This window comes from Arachis ipaensis, chromosome B5, assembly GCF_059453495.1.
Source record: "Arachis ipaensis isolate K30076 ecotype BB chromosome B5, ASM5945349v1, whole genome shotgun sequence".
Taxonomy (NCBI): Eukaryota; Viridiplantae; Streptophyta; class Magnoliopsida; order Fabales; family Fabaceae; genus Arachis; species Arachis ipaensis.
In genome coordinates, this window is record NC_142440.1 from 19291715 (window position 1) to 19317400 (window position 25686).

The following is a 25686-nucleotide window of genomic DNA, read 5'->3' on the forward strand; positions in this document are numbered from 1 at the left end:
TGAAAAGGATCTTCAGATGGAAGTCCATGAAACTTGCAGTTTTGCTGCATCAGAGAAACTAGCTGAGGTTTCAGCTCAAAATTGTTTGCTCCAATGGTAGGGATGGAGATGCTTCCTCCATATAAATTGGAATTAGGTGCAGTAAAGTCACCCAGCATCCTCCTTACATTATTATTATTTTCGGCTGCTATGTCCTCTTCTTGTTCGAAAATTTCTGAAAGGTGCTTGCTGGCTTGTTGTAATTTAGCTTCTTTTAGTTTCCTCTTCAGAGTCCTTTCAGGTTCTGGATCTGCTTCAACAAGAATGTTCTTGTCCTTGCTCCTGCTCATATGAAAAAGAGGGAACAGAAAAATAATAATAATAGGGATCCTTTTTACCCAAGTATAGAGGTTCCCTTATGTGAGTAGAAGAAAAGAAGAAGAGAAAATCTGAACTCAGAGAGAGAGAGAGAGAGAGTTCGGATTTTTGGTGAGTGAGGAAGAGATGTTAGTAAATAAATAAATAAATAGAAGGAGATGAGAGAGAGAGAAAATTTTTGAAAATTATTTTTGAAAAAGAGTTAGTGATTTTCGAAAATTGTTTTTGAAAAAGGTTAGTAATTTTCAAAAATTAAAATAATTAGTTAATTAAAAAGAATTTTTGAAAAAGAGGGAAGATATTCTCGAAAATTAGAGAGAGAGAGAGAGAGAGAGTTAGTTAGGTAGTTTTGAAAAAGATAAGAAACAAACAAAAAGTTGGTTAATTAGTTGAAACAAATTTGAAAATCAATTTTGAGAAGATAAGAAGATAGGAAGTTAGAAAAGATATTTTAAAAATCAAATTTTTGAAAAAGATGTGTTTTAAAAAAAGATAAGATAAAAAGATATTTTTGAAAAGATATGATTGGAATTAGTTTTGAAAAAGATTTGATTTTTAAAATCACAATTAATGACTTGATTCACAAGAAATCATAAAATATGATTCTAGAACTTAAAGTTTGAATCTTTCTTAACAAGTAAGTAACAAACTTGAAATTTTTGAATCAAAACATTAATTGATGATGTTATTTTCGAAAATTATGTAATAAAGATAAGAAAAAGATTTTTGAAAAATATTTTTAAAATTTTCGAAAATAACTAAGAAAAATGAGAAAGATTTGATTTTTGAAAAAGATTTTGAAAAAGATAAGATTTTTAAATTGAAAATTTGATTTGACTCATAAGATACAACTAAATTTTTAAAAAGTTTTGAAAAAGTCAACTCAAATTTTCGAATTTATGAGAAGAATAAGGGGAAGATAATTTTTTGATTTTTGAATTTTTAATGATGAGAGAGAGAAAAACATGAAAAATGACTCAATGCATGAAAGTTATGGATCAAAACAATGAATGCATGCAAGAACACTATGAATGTCAAGATGAACACCAAGAACACTTTGAAGATCATGATGAACATCAAGAACTTATTTTTGAAAATTTTATATGCAAAGAAAACATGCAAGACACCAAACTTAGAAATCTTTCATGTTGAGACACTATGAATGCAAAAAAACACATGAAAAACAAGAAAAGACACAAAACATGAAAATGCAAAGATCAAATAAGAAGATTTACCAAGAACAACTTGAAGATCATGAAGAACACTATGAATGCATGAATTTTTTCGAAAAATGCAAGATGAGCATGCAATTGACACCAAACTTAAAATCTGACTCAAGACTCAAACAAGAAACACAAAATATAAATTTTTTTTTGAATTTTATGATTTTCTAATTTTTTTGTATTTTTCGAAAATTATTTGAAAAAGAAAAATAAGGATTCCAAAATTTTTAATATGAATTCCAGGAATCTTGTGCTCTTTAGTCTAAAGCTCCAATCTGAGGGTTAGGCATGGCTTAATAGCCAGCCAAGCTTTAGTATGTAACTCAGACATGCCACGGCTGACATTCCAATTAACGTGCCTCTATGCTGATGGTTGGAAGCCCCTATCCTAAAAGAATTAGGCATGGCTTTACAGCCAGTCAGGCTCCAACATTTTTCATGAAACTCTAGAATTCATTCTTAAAAATTCTGAAGAAAAATATATTTTTGGAAACATTTTTATATTTTTTTGAAAGTAAAACAAAAAGAAAATTACCTAATCTGAGCAACAAGATGAACCGTCAGTTGTCCAAACTCGAACAATCCCCGGCAACGGCGCCAAAAACTTGGTGCACAAAATTGTGATCTCAGGCAACGGCGCCAAAAACTCTGTACGCACGTCTTAATAAATTATTTTTCATTCACAACTTCGATACAATTAACCAGCAAGTGCACTGGGTCGTCCAAGTAATAAACCTTACGTGAGTAAGGGTCGATCCCACGGAGATTGTTGGTATGAAGCAAGCTATGGTCACCTTGTAGATCTCAGTCAGGAGGATATAAAATAGTTATGGAGTTTTCGAAAATATATAATAAAAGAAAGATAGAAATACTTATGTAAATCATTGGTGAGAATTTCAGATAAGCGCATAGAGATGCTTTCGTTCCTCTGAACCTCTGCTTTCCTGCTGTCTTCATCCAATTAATCCTACTCCTTTCCATGGCTGGCTTTATGTAAGGACATCACCGTTGTCAATGGCTACTTTTTATCCTCTCTGGAAAATGGTCCGATGCGCTGTCACTACATGGCTAATCGTCTGGAGGCATCACCCTTGTCAATGGCTGCATCCCATCCTCTTGTGAAAATGGTCCAAATGCTCTGTCACAGCACGGCTAATCATCTGAGGTTCTCGATCATACTGGAATAGGATTCACCCTCCTTTTGCGTCTGTCACTACGCCCAGCACTCGCGAGTTTGAAGTTCGTCACAGTCATTCAATCTCAGAGTCCTACTCGGAATACCACAGACAAGGTTTAGACTTTCCGGACTCTCATGAATGCCGTCATCAATCTAGTTTATACCACGAAGATTCTGATTAGGAGATCCAAGAGATACTCATTCAATCTAAGGTGGAACGGAAGTGGTTGTCAGCACGCGTTCATGGGAGAATGATGATGATTGTCACGTTCATCACATTCAGGTTGAAGTGCGAATGAATATCTTAGAAGCAGAATAAGTTGAATTGAATAGAAAAACAGTAGTACTTTGCATTAATTCATGAGGAACAGCAGAGCTCCACACCTTAATCTATGGAGTGTAGAAACTCTACCGTTGAAAATACATAAGTGATGAAGGTCCAGGCATGGCCGAGAGGCCAGCCCTCGTGATCTAAGAACTAGGCGTCCAAAGATGTCTAATACAATAGTAAAAAGTCCTATTTATAATAAACTAGCTACTAGGATTTACAGAAGTAAGTAATTGATGCATAAATCCACTTTCGGGGCCCACTTGGTGTGTGCTTGGGCTGAGCTTGAATGTTACACGTGTAGAGGCTCTTTTTGGAGTTGAACGCCAGGTTGTAACGTGTTTCTGGTGTTCAACTCTGGTTTGTGACGTGTTTCTGGCGTTTAACTCCAGATAGCAGCGTAGAACTGGCGTTCAACGCCTTTTTACGTCGTCTAAACTCGGCCAAAGTATGGACTATTATATATTTCTGAAAAGCCCTGGATGTCTACTTTCCAACGCAATTGGAAGCGCGCCATTTTGAGTTCTGTAGCTCCAGAAAATCCACTTTGAGTGCAGGGAGGTTAGAATCCAACAGCATCAGCAGTCCTTCTTCAACCTCTGAATTTGATTTTTGCTCAAGTCCCTCAATTTCAGCCAGAAAATATCTGAAATCACAGAAAAACACACAAACTCATAGTAAAGTCCAGAAATGTGAATTTAACATAAAAACTAATGAAAACATCCCTAAAAGTAACTAGATTCTACTAAAAACATACTAAAAACAATGCCAAAAAGCGTATAAATTATCCGCTCATCAGACGCGCACGCATGATCCCGTTTTCTCCAAAAACTTATTTTTGAGTTTTTAAAGCCGGATTTTAGACTTCTAAGCTTCCATTCTCACCCTTTATGTCCTATGTCCTTATAGTATGCCTAGTGATAATAAAAGGCTAGGAAATGTGGTAGCTTGTGGATGAAGTAAGGGGAGAATTAATGATGAGTGATGATTAAAGATAATTGTATGAGAGGCGGAGGATGATGGTGGAAGTGTTGTATATGCCATGAGCTAAAGGGCTGTAATTGTTAATAAATTGTGGCTGGTTATGGATTGTATTATGAGCCGAATGACTGAGTTATTATTGAATTATGGCTGAGTATGATTGCATATATGCTTATTGAATGAAATGTGAATGTTGCACTTCCACTATCTGAGATACGAGTTTTCCTGGGTGAAAGCAATGGCTAGCCACCACGTGCTCCAGGTGGAGACTCGATACTCTGCTGACCCTATGTCGTAAGTGTGGCCGGTCACTGCAAAAGTTCCGGATGAGCTCACCCCGTGGATAAACACCAGTGTGGGTGTTGTGTACATGTATTGATTTGGGGTTGCACGACAGAGGGGCAGTCCAATGATTAGCTACCAGAACTTGTCGGGTTGGCTTTATAACCGATAGATGAGACTCATCAGCCACTAGGACAGGCATACATCATATGCATTATATATGATTTGTTTGGAATACCTAATTGATTGCATATTTACTTGCTAATTATCTAACTGCCGTATCTGCTTCCTATTTGTGCATTTCCTTGTTTGATATAATTGTGTTTGCGATATCAAATAACTGATGACGGTTGGGAGGTTCGAAAGATTTGGAAATGGGAGTTTTAGTTAGACTGAAGAGCCTTAGTTAGTTGCCTATTTTCGTTTCTCATGGTTTAGTTATGCTTATACACTTTTATTATGAATTTGGGAGTTCTAGGATTACCTTCGGCTTTCCCAAGACATTATATGTTAGATATTTGGGCACTATTACCATGCTGAGAACCTCCGGTTCTCACCGATGCAGATTTTGTGGGTTTCAGATGCAGGACATGAGGCTCCTCGCTGAGGAATGTTGGAGACTTCTGTTTTAGCGAAGATCCTTAGCTCTCGGAACTCTATTTTGGTTTTATTTACTTACTTAGATACCTATTATCTCCATTATATATATATATATATATATATATATATATATATATATATATATATATATATATATATACATACTGTATTGACTCCTCTTAGAGGTTATTTTGGAGAACAGGTTCTGTAACTTGTCTTTTGGATTTCTTTTGGGTTCCTTGCTTTATATATGTATGTATACTTCTATGCTCGGACCGATTATCTTCATAAACTGAGTCTTGAGTTTTGATATCCGTATTTTTGGCACTCTCTTGTATATATACTCGCGTTAGCTTATCCTTTATCTGTTTCGTTACGTTATCGATCGGAGTGTTGCGCTTTTTAATTTAACGAGTTTGTGTTACCCCTTTTCTTCAAAGACTGCTAGTTATAAATATTTTTCACACTACTATATATACTAAATTTTATTTTTAGAGGTTGTAATGCCTCGCCACCTCTATTTTATGACTTAAGCATAAGACTCGGTGTGGTAGGGTGTTACATTATGGTATTAGAGCAGTTCGTTCTTATAGAGCCTGAGGGACAGACTGACTATGCTTATGTGCATTTTCTGTATGTGTGTTTATGTGCTATTAGGATATCTAACTGATATAACTGGCATAAACGTTCATGAGCATACATTTGGGACTTTGAACCACTAGACTTTCGGTATTGAGACTGATCAACTTGATATCGATTGTTTGGTGTGTATAGGAACCAGATGGCGCCTCATGGACGCGGTCGAGGCCGTGGGAGAGGTCGTACTAGTACTCGGGGACCAGAAACCAACCTGAATAACCCGGTAAACTTTATGGCGGCATTGTAGAACATCGCTGCTACTATGCAGCCACTGCGGAGGCTCTTGGGTAACAGATAAACAATAATGGCAATGGCAGAAGTGGAGCTCAGGGCCCGATGACACTGGCAACCTTCTTAAAGGTTAATCCACCTAAGTTCAAGGAAACCACCAATCCGACTGAAGCCGATACCTGGTTTTAGGCATTGGAGCGAGCACTGTAAGCGCAGTTGGTACCTGAAGAGCAGTGTGTTAAATTTGCTACCTATCTGCTCACTGGGGAAGCATCACATTGGTGGCAGGGAGTCCAGTGTCTCCTGTAGCAGGGTGATAACCCTATCACCTGGGATGCCTTCCAGGTAGAATTTTATAAAAAGTACATTCTGAATTCTGCCAGGACGGCCAAGGAACTTGAGTTACTACAGCTGAAGCAGGGTGCTATGTCCGTATCTGAGTATACCGACAAATTTGAGGAGTTATTCAGGTTTTCCCACATGTGTCAAGGAGCTCCGGGAGACTTCGAGGAATGGAAGTGCATTAAGTATGATGGAGGCTTCGGAGCGATATCTTAAGTTCAGTGGGACCAATGGAGATCAGAACTTTCTCAGAGTTGGTGAATAAGAGCAGGGTTGCTGAAGAGTGTGTGAAAAAGGCGGCTGCAGAGAAAGAAAGTCATAGGGGACCTTTTCAACAGAATTAGGGGGGGAACTTTGCTCCTAGGGGTCAGACATTCAAGCGTGGAGGCTTTGCACACCACGGTAGACTCAGGGTCAGAATAATTTCAGAAGGCCCAACAACAACAACTTCCAGGGGAGAAGATTTGGGAAGCAGCCTCAGAACGAGCAAGCTTGTGCTAGGTCTGGGAGTTACCATCCGGGAGTCCTGTGCAAGGCTGGATGGGGCTTGTGCTATTCTTGTGGTAAGGGGGGCATAAAGCCTCAAATTGTTCGAAGAAGCAGAAGCAAGGTACTGGGAGAGCACAGCAGGCTGGTTGGGTGTTCACCACATCAGCTGTAGGTGCCGAGGGGTCCAATATATTTATCCGAGGTAAATGTGAAATGGCTGATCAAATTTTAAATGCTTTATTTGATTCGGGAGCAACATATTCATTCATTGCATTTGAAAAAGCTAGGGGGTTAGGATTGAAGATTGTGGTTTTGGGCTATGATCTTAAGGTGTATAATGCCACCCATGAAGCTATGGTGACTAGGTTAGGATGTCCGCAAGTTTTATTTAGGGTTAAACAACGTGATTTTGTTCATAATTTGATTTGCTTGCCAATGACCAGTCTTGATCTTATCTTGGGGTTGGACTGGTTGTCTAAGAATCATGTCTTGTTGAACTATTTTGCAAAATCGTTGTATTTATGCCTGAAGGGTCGGAAGGACCGGTTGTAGTGAATGGTTGTTATTTAAACTACGTGGTAGTAAACTGTTCAGGGCAGGAATGTCAGGGCGTTATGTTGCTAGCTGCGAGCGTGTCGGGTGAAGAACAGAGTTTAGAGCAAATTCCAGTTGTTCACAAATTTCCTGAGGTGTTTCCAGATGATATTGAGGAATTCCCTCCTAACCGAGAGGTTGAATTTGCGATTGAGTTGGTACCGGGGGCGGGACCAATCTCGATTGCCCCTTATAGGATGTCGCCTTTAGAAATGGCCAAGCTCAAGCCTCAGCTGGAGGATTTAATGAGTAAACGCTTCATTCGACCGAGTGTTTCTCCGTGGGGAGCACCGGTATTACTGGTAAAGAAGAAGGATGGGAGTATGCGTCTCGGTGTAGATTACAGGCAACTGAATAAGGTCACAACAAAGAATAAGTACCCACTGCCGCGGATTGACGATCTCATGGATCAATTACAAGGAGCCGAGGTTTTCTCCAAGATTGATTTACGATCCGGTTATCACCAGATAAGGGTGAGAGATGAGAATATCCCTAAGACCGCTTTCAGGACTCGTTATGGTCATTACGAGTACACTGTAATGTCTTTTGGGTTGACAAACGCTCTTGCAGTGTTTATGGATTATATGAACAGAATCTTCCGCCCGTTTTTGGATAAGTTTGTTGTCGTCTTTATTAACGATATACTAATTTATTCTAAGACTGAAGAAGAACATGTGAAACACCTGAGGATCATGTTGCAGATACTAAAGGAAAGGAAACTCTATGCAAAATTGTCCAAATGTGAATTCTGGAAGGACGAAGTGAAGTTTCTTGGCCATGTAGTGAGTAAATAGGGGATAGCCGTAGATCCTGCTAAGGTGGAAGGAGTGATGGAGTGGGAGCGACCGGCCTCAGTAACTGAGATAAGGAGTTTTCTGAGCTTAGCTGGCTACTACCAGAGATTCATTAAAGGCTTTTCGCAAATAGCTTTGCCATTGACAAGGTTAACCCGCAAGGACACACCATTTGTTTGGAGTTCTGAGTGTGAGGAGAGCTTTCAAGCGTTGAAGCAAAAGTTGACCACCACGCCTGTGTTGGTGTTACCTGAGCCGAATGAACCATTTGAGGTGTACTGTGATGCCTCACTAAAGGGTCTAGGGTGCGTACTGATGCAACATCGTAATGTGGTGGCGTATGCCTCACAGCAGTTGAGACCTCACGAAGTCAATTACCCGACGCACGACCTGGAACTTGCTGTGGTTGTGTTTGCGCTAAAGGCGTGGAGGCATTACCTCTATGGGGTTAGGTTCCGAGTTTTCTCTGATCATAAGAGCTTGAAATACCTCTTTGATCAGAAAGAGTTTAATATGCGACAGAGGAGGTGGATGGAGTTACTGAAGGACTACGACTTTGAGTTGAATTACCATCCGGGAAAAGCGAATGTTGTGGCAGATGCGTTAGGTCGAAAGTCATTGTATGCTTCCTGGATGATGCTTCAAGAAGAGGAGTTGCTCAAGGCATTCGAGAGTCTGAAGATCGGTGTTCAAGAAGTGTTTGGAACTCTATGTTTGAGTCGATTACAAATCTCAAGTGATTTTAAATCCGAGCTCCTGAAGGCTCATCCAAACGATGATGTGTTACCGAAGGTGTTGCCAGCTATTGAGCAAGGGAAGCAGTGGAGAGCGTCATGGGATCAAGACGGGTTATGGAGATTCAAGGGTAGGATCATTGTGCCGGATGTTGGGCCTTTGCGGCAGGATATCCTAAAGGAAGCACACAAAAGCGGATTCTCTATTCACCCGAGGAGTACTAAGATGTACAACGATCTAAAGGCTATGTTCTGGTGGCCTGGTACGAAGAATGATGTGGCGGAATATGTCTCAAAGTGCTTAACTTGTCAAAAGGTAGAGATTGAACACCAGAGACCTTCCGGAATGTTGCAACCCTTGGAGATTCCTCAATGAAAGTAGGAGAGTATTGCGATGGATTTTGTGTCAGGATTGCCGAGGACTAGGACCGGTTTTGATGCTGTCTGGGTAATTGTGGACTAGATGACGAAGTTGGCTCACTTTCTACCCATTCGGATGAACTATACTATCGAGGAGTTAGCACGCTTGTACATAAAGGAGGTTGTGAGACTTCATGGTGTGCCTACTACTATAATTTCTGCCAGAGATCCCCGTTTCACTTCAAGATTCTGGGGTGCATTTCAAAAAGCTTTCGAAACCCGATTAAGCCTGAGCACGGCTTACCATCCTCAAACAGATGGTCAATCTAAGAGGATGATCCAAACCCTAGAGGACATGTTGAGGACTTGTGTTTTGGACCAGCCGGCGAGCTGGGATCGGTATATGCCGCTAGTGGAGTTTGCATATAATAATAGCTACCATGCGAGCATCGAAATGGCTCCGTATGAGGCTCTGTATGGGAGAAAATGTCAATCTCTACTGTGCTGGTATGAAGTTGGGGAGAAAAGCTTGTTAGGGCTTGAGATGATAGCTAAAACTACTGAACAAATAAAAAAAATCCGAGATAGGATACATACTGCGCAAAGTTGTCAGAAGAGTTACGCCGATCAGAGGCGGAAGCCCTTGGAATTTGAGGAAGGAGACCATGTTTTCGTTAAAGTTACCCCAACAACAGGAGTAGGTAGGGCGATTAAAACAAAGAAGCTGAATTTTCGGTACATCGGTCTGTTTCAGATTCTGGAGAGGATTGGACCGGTGGCATATCGGATGGCTCTACCGCCTCACCTTTTGAACCTGCACGACGTATTTCACGTGTCTTAGCTTCGAAAGTATACTCCTCATGTTAGCCATGTGTTAGAACCTGAATTGGTCCAGTTAAAGGAGGATTTGACTCTGCCGGTGACTCCGGTCAGAATTGATGACACGAGTATTAAACGGTTGCGCGGAAAAGAGGTTTCATTAGTCAAAGTAGCATGGAGTCGGGCCGGCATTGAGGAGCACACTTAGGAGCTTGAGTCAGAGATGCGAACGAACTACCCGTACCAATTCTCAGGTAACTGAATTTGAATTTTGTGGGCAAAATTCCCATTTAGGTGGGTAGAATGTAAAACCCAGTTAATTAATAACTAATTAACCCATAAATTAAAATTTATTCTAGAAAATTAGAAATGTAATTTTTATGGTTTAATATGGTAGAGAAAATTAAAACAAGAATTTCGACATTAATTTTAAAGAATTTGGCTCAAGATTGGTCCAAACGGACCGAACCGAGTCCAAACCGGACCCGTGGGTCCAACCAAGCTCAACCTAAAACCCTTACACAGTACTCTCTCTCCTCTCTTAAACCTCAAACACGCTGCTGGGCAGCTAAGGAGGGAGAACCTTCTTCCAAAAATCACAAACCCTCACTTGTGATTCAAAGTGACATAACTTTTGATTCGGAACTCCGATTGCTGCACCGTTTACGGCCACGCATTCACCACGTCGAACTCTACAAAGTCCATAGCTTTATTTTAGAGGTAAGCCACGATTTCATCTATGTTCTTCCAGCCCTTGAATTCGAAATATTGGGTGAAAAATATTGAGATTTGTGAGCTTTTGATGTTATAGGATCCAACTAGCTTGAAGGAGAGGGTTAATCTTGTCTCCTTGATCCTTGGATGTGGTAAGATTCTCAATCCTAGTAAAATTTATTGGTTTATGATGTTTGGGTATTGAGTGGATATGTTTGAATGTGGTATTGTGGTTTAGGTAGTGTATATATGTATGTTGGGGCTTGAATGAAGTCTTGGAAGGCTTGGAAAAGGGCTTTTGTGTGCTAAAAATCTGTTCTTGGAGGTGTTAAAGCCTTGAGAGCTTGTGAAAAAGTGATTTGGAGGTATTCCAGGTTGAGCGGGGAATCGGTCAAGGTATGGTTTCGATTTCTTGTATCTAAAATGTAATGTAGTGTGAAAACTTAGGCTAGAGACCCTAAGATAGGATTTAAACTATTGATGTTGTTGATTGGTTGAGATGAATTGTGTTGTTATGTATGTGATTAGTGGATTTTGGATGTTTTGATGGTATGATGTATGAGAGACATGCATGTTTTGATATATGCTTAATGATTGGTTGAGATTGAATTGTGGGTGAAACCATGTTAGTGGTGAGGATGATATTGATTGTATGTATTGATGGTTGATGGAATTGATATTATTGGAACTTGGCATGAGAAAAGATATATGATATGATATTTTGTTTGAAATTGAATTATTTGATTGAGATTGGTTAGAAATGGTGGATTGGTGGATTGTGAATTTAATAAAAATGTTAACGTATGAGTTGAGAAGGCTCGAGGTTGATTTTTGGTAAATTTTGGTTGGTTTTGAAAGGGGTTGAAATTTGTTTGTTTTGAAAATGGAATTTTGTGGGTTTGTATGAAATTATAGTTTTTTGGTCTATTTTGATGGAGCATAACTTGGTCTCCGGATCCCTGATTTGTGTCAAACTTGTTTAGAAATAAAATTGGATTCGAGATGTTTATGCTGTTCAAAGAACATATGGAAAACGATTTGAAACAAAAAAGTTATGCACGTCGAAAGTTTGGGGTTTGAAAATATAATTCTGCAGCTTTTTAAACTAAGTAAAATTTTTGGTGAATCGTACTCCCACGCGCACGAGTGGCCGACGCGCACGCGTCACTCACAATTTTACTCCTCCACGCGTGCGCCTGGCCGACGCGTACGCGTCTCTGTATTGATGCAGTTGCATAGTAAAAAATCTAGAGAGTTGTGATGGTATCGTGCCGGTTTTGTGCGAGGAGCACAAAACGCATCCACGCATACGCGTGGTTGACGCGCACGCGTCACCCTATCTCTCTGCTTCCTAAGCGTGCGCATGGGCGACACTAACGTGTCACTCTACTTTCTCCGCTTTCCATGTGTGCGCATGGGCGATGCGCACGCATGATCCCGTTTTCTCCAAAAACTGATTTTTGAGTTTTTAAAGCCGGATTTCAGACTTCTAAACTTCCATTCTCACCCTTTATGTCCTATGTCCTTATAGTATGCCTAGTGATAAGAATAGGCTAGGAAATGTGGTAGCTTGTGGATGAAGTAAGAGGAGAATTAATGATGAGTGATGATTAAAGATAATTGTATGAGATGCAGAGGATGATGGTGGAAGTGCTGTATATGCCATGAGCCGAAGGGCCAGGGGCGGAGATACATACTATTAAAGGGGGTCAATGCCCCCCCCCCCCCCAAATTTTAATTCATTTAAAAAAAAAGTCTAGCCCCTCCTTCTTAATTCATACAAAAAAATAGCCCAATAGCCCATTTCCCAATTTCCACCCCTTTTTTTATTTGCCAGCCGCCCAGCCCCCTTCCTAATAGCCCATTTCCCAATTCTCAATTCCCACCCCTTTCTTTCTTTGCCAGCCGCCCAGCCCCCCTTCCTCTTTGTTCGCATATTTTTCCAATGCCTCTTTTTGTTCCTACACTTTTCACTTTCACTTTGCAGGTAACAACTTTTGACTTTTTCTATTCTTTTTTTATCTCTTTAATTTTTTTATCTTTTACCTCTTTGACTCTTTTTTTTTGCAGATTAAGAAAAAAGATAGTAATTCAACAAGTGATTCTTCACTCCTGTTTCTCAAAAAAGGTTATATTTTTATTCTTTTTTATTTTAAGAAAATTATTGAACTATTGACTTTTCTATTATTATTTTTCTGTTAGTCTTGTCTAATTTTTTTTATATTTTTTTATATATTTAGTTATTTACTTAATTTATTATTATTTGTTAATTAAGTTTTTGTTATTATATGTTAGTTTGTATATTTAGTTTTTTTTATTAGTTAACTATTTAATTACAAGGTTATATTATTTATACTAGAATATTAGTATTATTGTTCTGAATTTTAATATCTTATTTTGAATTGAAATATAATTTTTATATTTTATAAAGATCTAGATTGTAATGTACACTTTTTGCTAAATATATTTTTAATTATAGGAACTTATTTGGCCATTTGAATTATGAGTAAGTTCAAAATCATTGATACATTTTTTAAAAGAAAAGATCAAGAGAATGAAGATGCTTCTATTATTACTATGCTTCTGGCTGATGAATTTCTTGCAGACAATTTGGTCATCTATATAGAAAAAGAATTAGCAGCTATTTTCGACACAAATTCAATTATAGATGATTTTGAAAATAGAAAAAAACGTCGAATAGCATTTTCATGATACAAAACTGTAAGTGGTAACTTTTATATATTATTGTCTTACTTTGATTGAGATTATATATTTAATTTTTTTATTTTATCAATAGAAATAGTAATATAAAATATTTTTAGTAAATTATTAAACATCGCCCCCTAAATAGTTAGTCTAGCTCCGCCCCTGCGAAGGGCTGTAATTGTTAATAAATTGTGGCTGGTTATGGATTGTATTATGAGCCAAATAGTTGAGTTATTATTGAATTATGGCTGAGTATGATTGCATATATGCTTATTGAATGAAATGTGAATGTTGCACTTCCACTATCTGAGATACGAGTTTCCCTGGGTGAAAGCAGTGGCTAGCCACTACGTGCTCCAGGTGGAGACTCGATACTCTGCTGACCCTATGTCGTAAGCGTGGCCGATCACTATGAAAGTTCTAGATGAGCTCGCCCCGTGGATAAACACCAGTGTGGGTGTTGTGTAAATGTATTGATGCTTATGATTGAGAATAACTCGAGTTAGGGATGCACGACAGAGGGGTAGTCCAATGGTTAGCTACCAGGACTTGTCGGGTTGGCTTTATAACCGACAGATGAGACTCATCAGCCACTAGGACAGGCATACATCATATGCATTATATGTGATTTGTTTGGAATGCTTAATTGACTGCATATTTACTTGCTAATTGTCTAACTACCGTATCTGCTTCCTATTTGTGCATTTCCTTGTTTGATATAATTGTGTTTGCGATATCAAATGACTGATGGCGGTTGGGAGGTTCGAAAGATTTGGAAATGAAAGTTTTAGTTAGACTGAAGATCCTTAGTTAGTTGCCTATTTTCGTTTCTCAAAGTTTAGTTATGCTTATACGCTTTAATTATGAATTTGGGAGTTCTAAGATTGCCTTCGGCTTTTCCAGGACATTATATATTAGATATTTGGGCACTGTTATCATGCTGAGAACCTCCGGTTCTCACCCATGCAGATTTTGTGTTTTTCAGATGCAGGACGTGAGGCTCCTCGTTGAGGCATGCTGGAGACTTCTGTTTTAGCGAAGATCCTTAGCTCTCGGGACTCTATTTTAGTTTTATGTACTTACTTAGATACTTATTATCTCCATTATATATATATATATATATATATACTGTATTGACTCCTCTTAGAGGTCATTTTGGAGAATAGGTTCTGTAACTTGTCTTTTAGGTTTCTTTTGGGTTCCTTGCTTTATATATGTATGTATACTTCTATGTTCGGACCGGTTATCTTCGCAAACCGAGTCTTGAGTTTTGATATCCGTATTTTTGACACTCTCTTGTATATATATTCGCGTTAGCTTATCCTTTATCTGTTTTGTTACCTTATCGATCAGAGTGTTGTGCTTTTCAATTTAACGATCTTGTTTTACCCCTTTTCTTCGAAGGCTCCTAGTTATAAACATTTTTCATACTACTACATATACTAAATTTTATTTTTAGAGGTTGTAATGCCTCGCCACCTCTATTTTATAACATAAGCATAAGACTCGGTGTGGTAAGATGTTACATTAAAGACACTTGATGAAAAATGAGGGTTAATTTCTAATTTATATTATGTTTTATTGAATAGTCACTTTTTGATTTTTTTTAATTTAGTTTCTGCAGCTGTGTTGTGGTAAACAGTTTAGGTGTTTATTAGAATAAATTTCGATTCATTTGTATCTAAATTTCGGATCATTTGTAATTTTTGTCACTGTTGAGATTTAATAAATACATTCAATCTTATTCAGTATGAACCTAGATTCATTCAATGATTCAAATTAATGAGATCTCAATACAACTCAGACATTTTCAACAAATAAATCAAAAAAAATTTAAGAAATTTTTTTTTCAAATATATATATATATTAACATTTATAAAGAGTTAAAGAAGTGTTTGTCTCTTTACAATTTCTTACAAAATAGTGTTCAAGAATGTCAATAGAAATTCATTACAATTTAGGAAATTGAACCTATTTACTTTCTATATCTCCAAATGATAATCTACAGAAAGAACTTGAGAGGGCAGCGGATAGCTTTCAGATTCTTATGCCTTCGGATTTCTCAATGACTTTATCTCTCAATTTATTTATCTTGTTCAAGAGAATGGTTAGACCATATTCATGCTTGAAAACATCAACTTGTTCCTACAATTGAAAGAAATTTATTAATATGTATTAATTTAGAAGTAGAGGATCAATTATGTTTAATGATACTTACTTGTAAGGAATAACAAATTTGGTCAATACTTAACAGCAGCATCAAGTGAATCTCAGTTAATTCACAAATGAACTGAAATTAGTTTAGATTTGAACAAATAGTAAAAAAGACTCACTCATCAATAAAAACACATTGAATTCTTTTTTGGATCCAAATAAACCTCGAAATGAACCGAAATTATTTAATGATGACAACAGAGAAGATTAAGACATAAAAAATTTGGTCAATACTTAACAGTAGCATCAAGTGAACCTCAATTAATTCACAAATGAACCAAAATTAGTTCAGATTTGAACAAGTAGTCAAAAAACTCAATCATCAACAAAAGCACATTGAATTCATTTCTGCATCCAAATGAACCTAAAATAAAATAAAAAATGAATCAAAATTATTTAATGATGGCACCAGAGAAAATTAAGGAATAACAAATTTAGTCAATATTTAACAGTAGCATCAAGTGAACCTCCGTTAATTCACAAATGAACCAAAATTAGTTCAGATATAAACTAGTCAAAAAGACTTCATCATCAACAAAAATACATTGAATTCATTTCTACATCTAAATGAATCTCAAATAAACTAAGAAATGCGAGAAATGCGAAGGAGAAAACTGAACATGATGAACAAATAGTTTTGTTAGTAACTTAAAGAATCTTTGTTGTTCTTTTTCTATATTTTTTGTTGATAATCTTAAACACGTGCAGGATCGGATCTTGTAGTTTTCGCAGAAAATTTAAAAGATTTTTGAGAGATTTTGAGACAAATTTTAAATTTTTTTGTTGCTGTTTTGAATAGGAGATGTGAACAATTTTTCATATTAAAGTGCGAAGCGAGAGGTAACTTTTGTTTGAGATTTTGGCGCGTGTTACACGCTCTTTTAACGAAAATGATTTTTGTTAATATTAGATCTATTTGGTTGGACTTAAATAATAATAAATCTTAAATGTATAGTAGATCTGATAAAAATTATCATATTATGTGATTTATAAAGTACCATAATAATTTCCTTTATTTTCAACTTTCATTTTTGTGTTTACAAATAAGCAAATTAAACTGATTAAGTTAGATTAGGTGACGATTGACAAAAAAAAAAAAATAAATAAATAAAGAAACGAAGATATATATATATAAATGTGGGTTCCAAGTAATAGTAATTGGCAAGTGAATATTACAATATGATTTAGGATGAATTTGGCAAAATTTATTAAATAGAAATGTGTTCTTTTTAAAAGTATAAGAATTTTATTTTGTACTTGTTAAATGAAAAAACACATCTTAAAACTCGAAAGAATCAATAAAAGTCATGTTTATTGTATTAACAATAAAATTAATTTCTCAAAATAATTATTGTACTAACTCATGTTTATTGTAAGTCACTTTTATTTTTTTATACCAAATATAATTGTTATAACCTTTAAAAATAATTTTTAAATAGTTAAAAAATATATATAACTTTTGAAAAGTATACTTTTATCAAAGAATAAACTGTCAAAATAGTATCCGAAAGTTTATACTATTTACAAAAATTTAAATATACGAATGACAAATAAATTCATTGATAATTTGAAAATGAGATAAAAATAATTAATAAATATTATTTTTTTATAAATGATAAAATGTTTTTATATTTAACAAAAATTTATTCATTTGATTCGAATTCTTTTAAAGACATTTAAATAACTATTTAAAAAATGTATAAAAAAATTTAAAACTAAATTTGTTCTCTAAATTTTTTACTTTTTAAAAAATTTGATCATTCACAATATTTTTTTAAAAATTAATTCGACATAAAATTATCAAATTTTAAGAATTAAAAGATTTTATTTTTTTAATAATATTTTTCAAAAATATAAAATTATATCAAAATTTAATCTTTAAAATTTTTTTTAAGAATATATATTTAATATCTAATTATTTTTATTAACGATATAAACTTTCGATTTAATAGTTTATTCTTTATCAAATAAACCTTAAATAGAATACAACTTTTCTTCGGGTATTTCCTCGTGTAATCTTTAAATATTATCTTATTATTTGGAATTTCGGAATGCAACTATTTCGAATGTTTTTAAATAAATACTATTTTAGTAATATATTCTAAATTAATCTTTAATAATTTTATTTTGGATAAACTAATCTCTAAACAAAAGAATTTTGACAGATTATCATATTTTAGAATAATAAAATTAATCTTTTGTTTTTACAAATTTTAGATAATTAATGAAAGAAGCCATAAAAGACTAAAAGTAAAAGGAATTGACATGGCCAGCAGCAAAAACTAATCAAGAAATAACTACTGTCTAACTACCCCTTTCGGCTTGGCTTGGCTACCAACTCTCCAAAGAGTATTTATAGTGTTATCTTTGTCATTTCCTGTTTTATTTATTAAACATTTAGGTGCAGCAAACGTGAAATTGATAATTAAAATTATTAGATAATAATTTAATTAAATTTATTAAATTATTTAATATTTTTTATTTATTAATTTTATATAAAATTAACTGTATCTTAATTTTTTTAATAAAAAAACTGCAAACCGGATCGTACCAAGAATATGATATTCTAGTGTGGTACAGTGCCATACGTAATAACTTTTGTATATTATAAATAGATAAATGGTAATCTAAGTGTCTAAGTTAAATATGAAAGAATATAGTGTTAATAAAAGTCAACATATCAAAGTGGTAGTTGAAGTATGGATATTACTACTGTCATTAAATTAAATTAAATAGGAAGTTTAGCAGGAAATATATTTGGATTTGGTAGGGGGAAAAAAATGAATAAAGCGAATCAGATGCATACAAATCCTATAAACATGGGCAGCCAATAATTAAAGCTTGTGTTGGTTTTGGGTACATTCAACTTTTTCATTTTTTTAAAGAAATTTTATTATGATTTTCATTTATGAACTGCCTATGTCTTGCTACAATTTTTGTTCCACTCGTCTCAATGAATTGTTAGTGAATTGATTTTTGATAGTTCAGTTCATTTTGCCTGTTCATGCACACTTCATATACAAATGACGCACACCATGTGCTTGATAAAATGTCTCAATGATAATTCAGTAATTGTTTGTGGCAACTACATAAGATAAATTAAGTATTTTTGAAATTGGCAATGCTGTTAAAATACAATGAATATTGTGAAGAAACCGGCTTGATCACCTGCATTACAATTTTTATACATGAATTGGTTTTGTCTTGCTAAGACTTTGGTGCAGTTTGTTTTAGTTTCTTTGATTCATGAGTTGTTAATAAATAGAATTAAGGGTTGGTGATGCTTTAGAGCTGGAATTGATTGATTGATTGTCTCTCTATCTTGAGAACATGTAATGCTTCATCTAATCTGGAACCTTCCTATGCTTTTTATCAGCCCTTGACTCTGTCTGTCTCTATATTTCTGTTTTCAGAGCAGATTTGGCAGATTGCTCATATATAACTGTTGCTGGGTGGGATCCAACTTGTTAATTTTCAGATTGGATTCTCTTGTTCTATCTCACAAAAGTTGTACAAGGATAGATTGCTCCAATCAAGGGGTATACCATTGCAAATAGAGTACATGTCTTCAATAACTTGCTGGTGCTCTGGGCTAATGTCCAATTCTTCAACAGTAGTGGTAGCTAATGCTAAAAGTAAGGATCCGAGACCTGCTAGTTTCGTTCAAATCCCTTCGTGGATCTCTTTGAAATGCAATAATTCATCCTTGAGGACCCCTAAAGTTCAACAGGGCCAAGTTGAAAACTTGCATTTGATTTCTTTAGCCAAACAAGGGATGCTTCAAGAAGTACATGACTTTGTCAGAAGCATGGATGCAGCAGGCATCTCGATAAATCCCCGGTCATATGAATACCTCTTTAAAATGTGTGGAACACTGAATGCTTCATCAGATGGAAAATTATTTCACAATAGACTTCAGAGAACGGGTAATACCAATAAGTTCATTGACAATTGCATCCTTCAAATGTATTGTGATTGCAGGAGTTTTGCAGCTGCAGAGAGATTCTTTGATGAAATGATTCATCGAGATATGTCTTCTTGGCACACCCTCATGTCTGCTTATGTTGAGGAAGGGCGCATAGATGAAGCTATTAAATTGCTCTTGCGTATGCTAGATTTCGGAATTATGCCACCCACATCGATCATCAGTACTCTTATAGGGTCCTTCACATATCCTTCATCGTTAGGTCTTGGCAAGCAGATTCATTCTCAGCTGATAAAGATTGGAGTTATTGCCAATGATTTGATCGAGACCTCTATCTCCAACATGTACATCAAGTGTGGCTGGTTGGATGGTGCTGAAATCGCTACCAATAAGATGGCTAGAAAAAATGCTGTGGCTTGCACTGGGTTGATGTTGGGCTATACTCAAGCTGCAAGGAACAAAGATGCTGTTTTATTGTTTGCAAAAATGATAAGTGAAGATGTAGAACTGGATGAGTTTGTCTTTTCAATAGTGCTTAAGGCGTGTGCTGCTTTAGGAGACTTAAACATGGGAAGGCAAATTCATAGCTACAGTGTGAAACTTGGATTGGAGTCTGAGGTCTCGGTTGGAACTCCACTACTGGATTTTTATTTTAAATGCGCCAGGTTTGAAGCTGCATATCAAGCTTTTGAGAGCATACGTGAACCAAATGATTTTTCATGGAGTGCTCTAATTACTGGATATTGCCAAAATGGTAAGTTTGACAAGGCACTTGAGATTTTTAGAACACTCAGAAGTAAGGGAGTGTTATTGAATTCATTCATGTATACCAGCATCTTTCAAGCATGCTCTTCTGTCTCAGATTTGATTTTCGGTTCGCAAGTTCATGCAGATGCAATAAAAAAGGGGCTAGTTGCATGCCTCTCTGGAGAGAGTGCTATGATCACTATGTACTCAAAATGCGGCAAAATAGACTATGCCCATCAAACATTTTTGGCTATTGATAAACCTGACAACATTGCATGGACTGCTATAATTTGTGCACATGCTTATCATGGCAGAGCTTCTGAAGCTCTGAGGCTTTTCAACGAGATGCAGGAGTCGGGTGTAAGGCCAAATGCTATCACATTCATTGGTTTGTTAACATCTTGTAGTCATTCAGGTCTAGTTAGACAGGGAAAGAAGTTTTTGGATTCAATGAGTGACAAGTACAATGTGGATCCAACAATTGATCATTACAACTGCATGATTGATATATACTCTCGTGCTGGATTACTGCAGGAGGCTCTTGAGATGATAAAGAGTCTGCCATTTGAACCTGATGTGTTGAGTTGGAAAAGCTTATTAGGAGGTTGTTGGAGCCATAGGAATCTCGAGATTGCGATGATTGCAGCCGAAAGGGTGCTTCAGCTGGATCCATTAGACACTGCTACTTATGTGATCATGTTCAACTTAAATGCTTTGCTTGGGAAGTGGGATGAAGCAGCTAAATTTAGAAAGATGATGGCTGAAAGGAACTTGAGAAAAGAAGTAAGTTGCAGCTGGATTATTGTGAAGCATAAAGTCCATCGTTTTGTGGTAGGTGATAGACACCACCCTCAAACAGAGGAGATATACTCAAAATTAAAACAGCTTGATTTTGCTGTCAAAAAGGGTGAGGAGTGTCTTCTTAATGAAGAGGACGCACTCTGTGACTTCAGTGAAAGGAAAGAGCAGTTACTTGATCATAGTGAGAGACTAGCTATAGCTTATGGTCTCATATGCATCAAAGGTGACACCCCAATTATGGTCTTCAAGAATACTCGATCATGCAGAGATTGCCATGAATTTGCAAAAAGGGTCTCCATGGTAACTGATCGTGAATTAATTGTGAGAGATGCCAATAGGTTCCATCATATAAAGGCTGGGGAATGTTCTTGCCATGATTATTGGTGATTTCTGCACAAATCTTGAAGAGAAACTAGCTTTGATTTAGGAATTTCTTTTTTGTTGCAGGAGCTACCTACAATATTTAATACAATTTTACTCAATCAAGATCAAGCAAACAATGTATCATGTAAATTTGTAAACGGTGTTTTACCATGATTAAGAGAATGTATCTATTGGAACGAATTCACACCATTCATGGTATTACAGATAAAAGAGAAAGTTCAGAACTTTTTCTTCTTTAGTCGTTAAATCATGGTATAAAACGTTTCAATAGGCAATGAAACAACATGGATGTACTGCATTATTCATTTGTTTACCTTTCTCACTCTTCTATCAAGCTCAAGCTCAGTCAACATTCATTCTTTTCAGTTAAATAATTGACATATATGTCACAAGTAAAAAAAAGATTTATTTTCAGCAGAAATAAGTAAAAGTGAAATATTATAGTGGAAAGATTTTTCAAATGCTTTATTAGTGTATCTGTGACTGTGAACGGCATAAACTGGTAGGCGAAGTAACATTACATCCATTAAATATGGGTCACACGTACAGTTGCAAAACACAATTTTGATGGATTGTTGGGTGGAAGTTGAAATATATGGTCTTCAATAGTTCAATCTGCTCGAAATAAATTGAGTTCATTATCTTTCGTTTGTATATGATTTCTCGGACCTGAGCGCTATAATCAATGGATATTATCCAAAGGATAGATTTGACACTCAGAAAAAGATTTATAAAATACCAATTAAAGAGGTGTTAGTGAATTCATTCAACTAATAAATACCAGCGTTTTTCAAGTATGCTCTGCTGTGTCACTTGTAATTTTCGGTGAACAAATTTATGCCATTCCGTCATTTAAAGTAGGGGGAATGTTCCTGATATGATTATTGGTGATTTATACTCAATTCTTTGAGAAACTAGCTATGGCTGCTCATCTTACAAGTTTCAATGTTTTTTCCCTAGTAGCTACACTACCTACACTGTTGAATAAATTTTACCTAACCATACAAACGATATATACTGTAAATTGTTGACGTTTTTCTTTTTTTTTTGGGTCTTGATGAAAAGGATGATTTAAATTCATTTCAATATCCAACAAGGTTTAGTGGCAAGTAGTAACTGGAGTTCTATATGCAACAAGTTACATAAGTGTTCCCCAATAACCAAATCATCCTCAAAACAAGAGTAAGATTGTGATAGCTTAACGGTGAGTTCATCACCTAGTCTTTTCCCTTCGAACCATCATCAAAAAAGAAAGGAAAAATTATCACGGATAACGAGGAATGTGATTTTCAGGTTGTAATATTTCCACTACTACAAAGCATCAGGGACAAGAGTATAAAACTGGAAGCGCCTCAGATGTTAGCCTCCACTTCAGGATCACTTTCTATCTTTGCAGCAGGCACATTATTGCCACCTCTCAAACGCGAAGATACATTGTCAATAGCAGAGTTTAGTTGGCTTATCTTTTCGTTCAAGGTCATACGGGTCCTCTGCTTTCAGGAACATAATCATAACAAACTCAGCACATTCCAATGACACAGAAGAGTTAAATCAAAAGGACAGGGGAACCCTAATTACCTCTAACCCTTCGTCGTAATATATTGGTCTTTTGGCCTTCCGAAACCCATATTCATCTTCATTTAGCAGAGATCTTCTGATCTGCATCACACAAAATGAAGTCAACATCTGGGCTTAACACTAAGACTGCAAAATGCCAACAATGATATGTGCAAGAAAACAGTAATAATTGAGATAATAGCAATACAACAAAATAGATAATGCAGAATAATCTCTTTCCCCGATGGAAAAGCTTCAGTATAGACATGGAATAAACACGTTTCAAAGCCATTCAAAGTAGTGCACATATACCTACTTTAAGTCACCTACTTTAAGTCATGACAATAAAACAAGACTAAGAAGGAAAAGTTTGCAGCATAGTTTTAGAACTCAAAGTCATCACATCTAAATCATTCATGATATTACAAATAGCAGAGAAAATTCATACATTAATTTTTCAGTCCTTAGAAAAGTAAATTTATCCCTTAAAGCATGGCACAATGTTTCACTAGGAAAAGAAACAACAGGCTAGTTAATAATTAACAGTCCATTGCTTAGTTCATCCTGATGTGGTTGCATCTCATTGCAAAAAGGAAGAAAAGGAAAATGAAAAGTGGTCATCTACTGCATGATTAATCTATCTCTACCTTTTCTCTTCCTTATATCAGGCTCAGGCTCAGGCTCAGCTCAAGCTCAAGCTCAAGCTCAAACACATTCATCATACATCTTTTCAGTTAAACTAGCCAAACTTTAAAATTAAAGAAGCAAGAAATCACCTGGGGAGCAAAGACATATGCCAGAGTTCCAAAAATCGCACCACCTAGAATAAAGCCAGCAAGAAAGTCCCCACCTCCACCTCCACTACTGTCACTGCAAAAGGGAAACTGAACATGAAAAGAAAATCTACACGTGATCCTCCAAAATATTCTCAGATACCATGCACCCAATCACCACAAGTTACCGGTCCTTATTTTTATTTTATTTTTTCTAATTCATCAGAGAATGCAGCTCCAGAAAAGGCCACTCATATTGTTTTTAAATTCATAGCATAGAAAACCATGAAATTCAATCATACAAGAAAGAACAGTTAACTGTGGAAAGAAACTTTCAACATCAATATCCATTTTTCATCTCTGATCTTTTTCTTTGACAAGTTCAACCAGAACAACCGGTCTTGAATATTATTACATGATTATTTAATGTCAAAGAGAAGGTTGAAAAGAAACAAAAACAATTTGTGCACATATCACAAATAAAAAGGATTCCATCAGTATTATTTTAATAGACCTATAAAATTGCCCCAAGCAAGTGATATTTATATGAGAAATAAGCACATTACCATAGAATTGAATGCATACAGCCAAAAATAATTAACCACTACGTAAATTCCATTAAATTAAGTAAAACACAGTTGAAAGACAAAGTGATGTTGAATTCCTAATAAAGTCAAATTGATGAACATACCGGTATTCAGCACAAATTGATGAAGTGCGGTTCCTCCTGCTCACAAGGTTTGATTTTCTTTGAACTACAAGCTTAGGTCCAAGGTGGACTCCAACACCATAAGAATTTTTCTTTGTCGACCACAACTCAGGTGACTTAACATGAGATCCACCTATTCCCAAATTAAATCTAAAACCTCTTAAAATATCTTAATTATTACACTCCAAAGAAGCTTTCAACTTGGTGATGGAAATCAATCGGACATAAGCGCAAGAAACAGAAAGCAGTAAAACCATAAGAAAAACCCTAAAATTAATGGACTAAATGAGTGAAGATCATTACACGATGTTTGAAAAATTAGAATGTGTTAGGAAGGAAAAGTTTACCTGAAATCAAGAATGGCGCGAAAGAAGCAGCCATGAGTGAGAGAGAGAGAGAGATTTTGCGGGGGAGGGGGGGGGGGGGACTCAACTGAAGCAGACAAGAGTCAAGACGGTATTTTTGTCTTTGTAAAATAATCACCACAATTATATTTATCTGAATATTTTCCATTTTTTTAAAAAAATGGCCGGAAGTGAAGTGTTAATAAACATGGTGGATTCTCTTATTTTTTATTTATTTAATAAAATAATAATTTTTATTATTTAATATTTTTATATGTTTTTTATTTAAAAAATAAATTTCATTTTAATATACTGTAGTGTAAAATTATTTTACATATGTATTTAATCTTATAACTTTATATTAATAAAAATAATTATTTTTATATTAATTTTATCTAAAAAAATAATTATAATTATATGACTGTGTAAAATATTTTATAATATCAATACATTAAAATTAAACTTTTAAAAAATTAAAATAAAAGATCACACTATATTAAGAATTGATAAAAAAAATTTAAAACCTATTTCCTAATCTAATCACCTAATATAAGTGACTGTTGATGTAATCTTTACAAAAGTCAAACACTTTTAACAATGAATCATTTATCAAATAATTTTTTTAATTTTTTTTTGTATCTATTGATATCGTAAAATATAATATTATCATATAATATATTTTTATATATTCTTTATAGTCTCACTTAAAAATATCTAATAATAATAATAATCTGAATTGTCCATGAATGAAAAATATTCTGTATAATTAAAACTCATCAAACAATTAGTTTCGGTGACAAAAAGTTAAAAATATTCTCACCTAATAATAAATTTCAACGGTATAAATGAATATTTTCTTTAT

The 25686-nt window shown here is 35.4% G+C and overlaps 2 protein-coding genes across 3 annotated transcripts; one reads left to right on the plus strand and one right to left on the minus strand.

Moving 5' to 3' along the window:
• The first annotated feature begins 18215 nt into the window (after window positions 1-18215).
• RARE1 (Pentatricopeptide repeat (PPR) superfamily protein) lies at window positions 18216-21775 on the plus strand. Its single transcript, XM_016346787.3, has 2 exons — window positions 18216-18440; window positions 18998-21775. Exon 2 carries the CDS (start codon window positions 19147-19149, stop codon window positions 21442-21444), a length of 2298 nt encoding a protein of 765 aa, XP_016202273.1. The 5' UTR covers window positions 18216-18440; window positions 18998-19146; the 3' UTR covers window positions 21445-21775.
• Window positions 21776-22539: 764 nt separating this feature from the next.
• Window positions 22540-24985, minus strand: LOC107643204 (uncharacterized). 2 transcript variants are annotated; one of them, XM_016346790.3, is made up of 5 exons: window positions 24828-24985; window positions 24463-24613; window positions 23775-23868; window positions 23020-23100; window positions 22540-22931 (listed from the first exon to the last, which is right to left on the minus strand). In XM_016346790.3, exons 1-5 carry the CDS (start codon window positions 24859-24861, stop codon window positions 22794-22796), a joined length of 498 nt encoding a protein of 165 aa, XP_016202276.1. In that variant the 5' UTR covers window positions 24862-24985; the 3' UTR covers window positions 22540-22793. The 2 variants fall into 2 exon arrangements, with proteins under 2 accessions (XP_016202276.1, XP_016202274.1); XM_016346788.3 differs by having other exon boundaries at window positions 22540-22934; window positions 24828-24917.
• Between the last annotated feature and the right edge of the window lie 701 nt (window positions 24986-25686).

What these genes read in the sequence shown, in the direction of transcription:
- RARE1 (XM_016346787.3), top strand. Translation starts at nt 19,147, where the DNA reads ATGTCTTCAATAACTTGCTGGTGCTCTGGGCTAATGTCCAATTCTTCA.
- LOC107643204 (XM_016346788.3), bottom strand. Translation starts at nt 24,861, where the DNA reads ATGGCTGCTTCTTTCGCGCCATTCTTGATTTCAG. An exon ending in TCAATTTGTGCTGAATACCG is followed by an intron (nt 23,869 to 24,462) that starts GTATGTTCATCA and finishes TCCCTTTTGCAG; the next exon opens with TGACAGTAGTGGAGGTGGAG. An exon ending in CATATGTCTTTGCTCCCCAG is followed by an intron (nt 23,101 to 23,774) that starts GTGATTTCTTGC and finishes TGTGTGATGCAG; the next exon opens with ATCAGAAGATCTCTGCTAAA.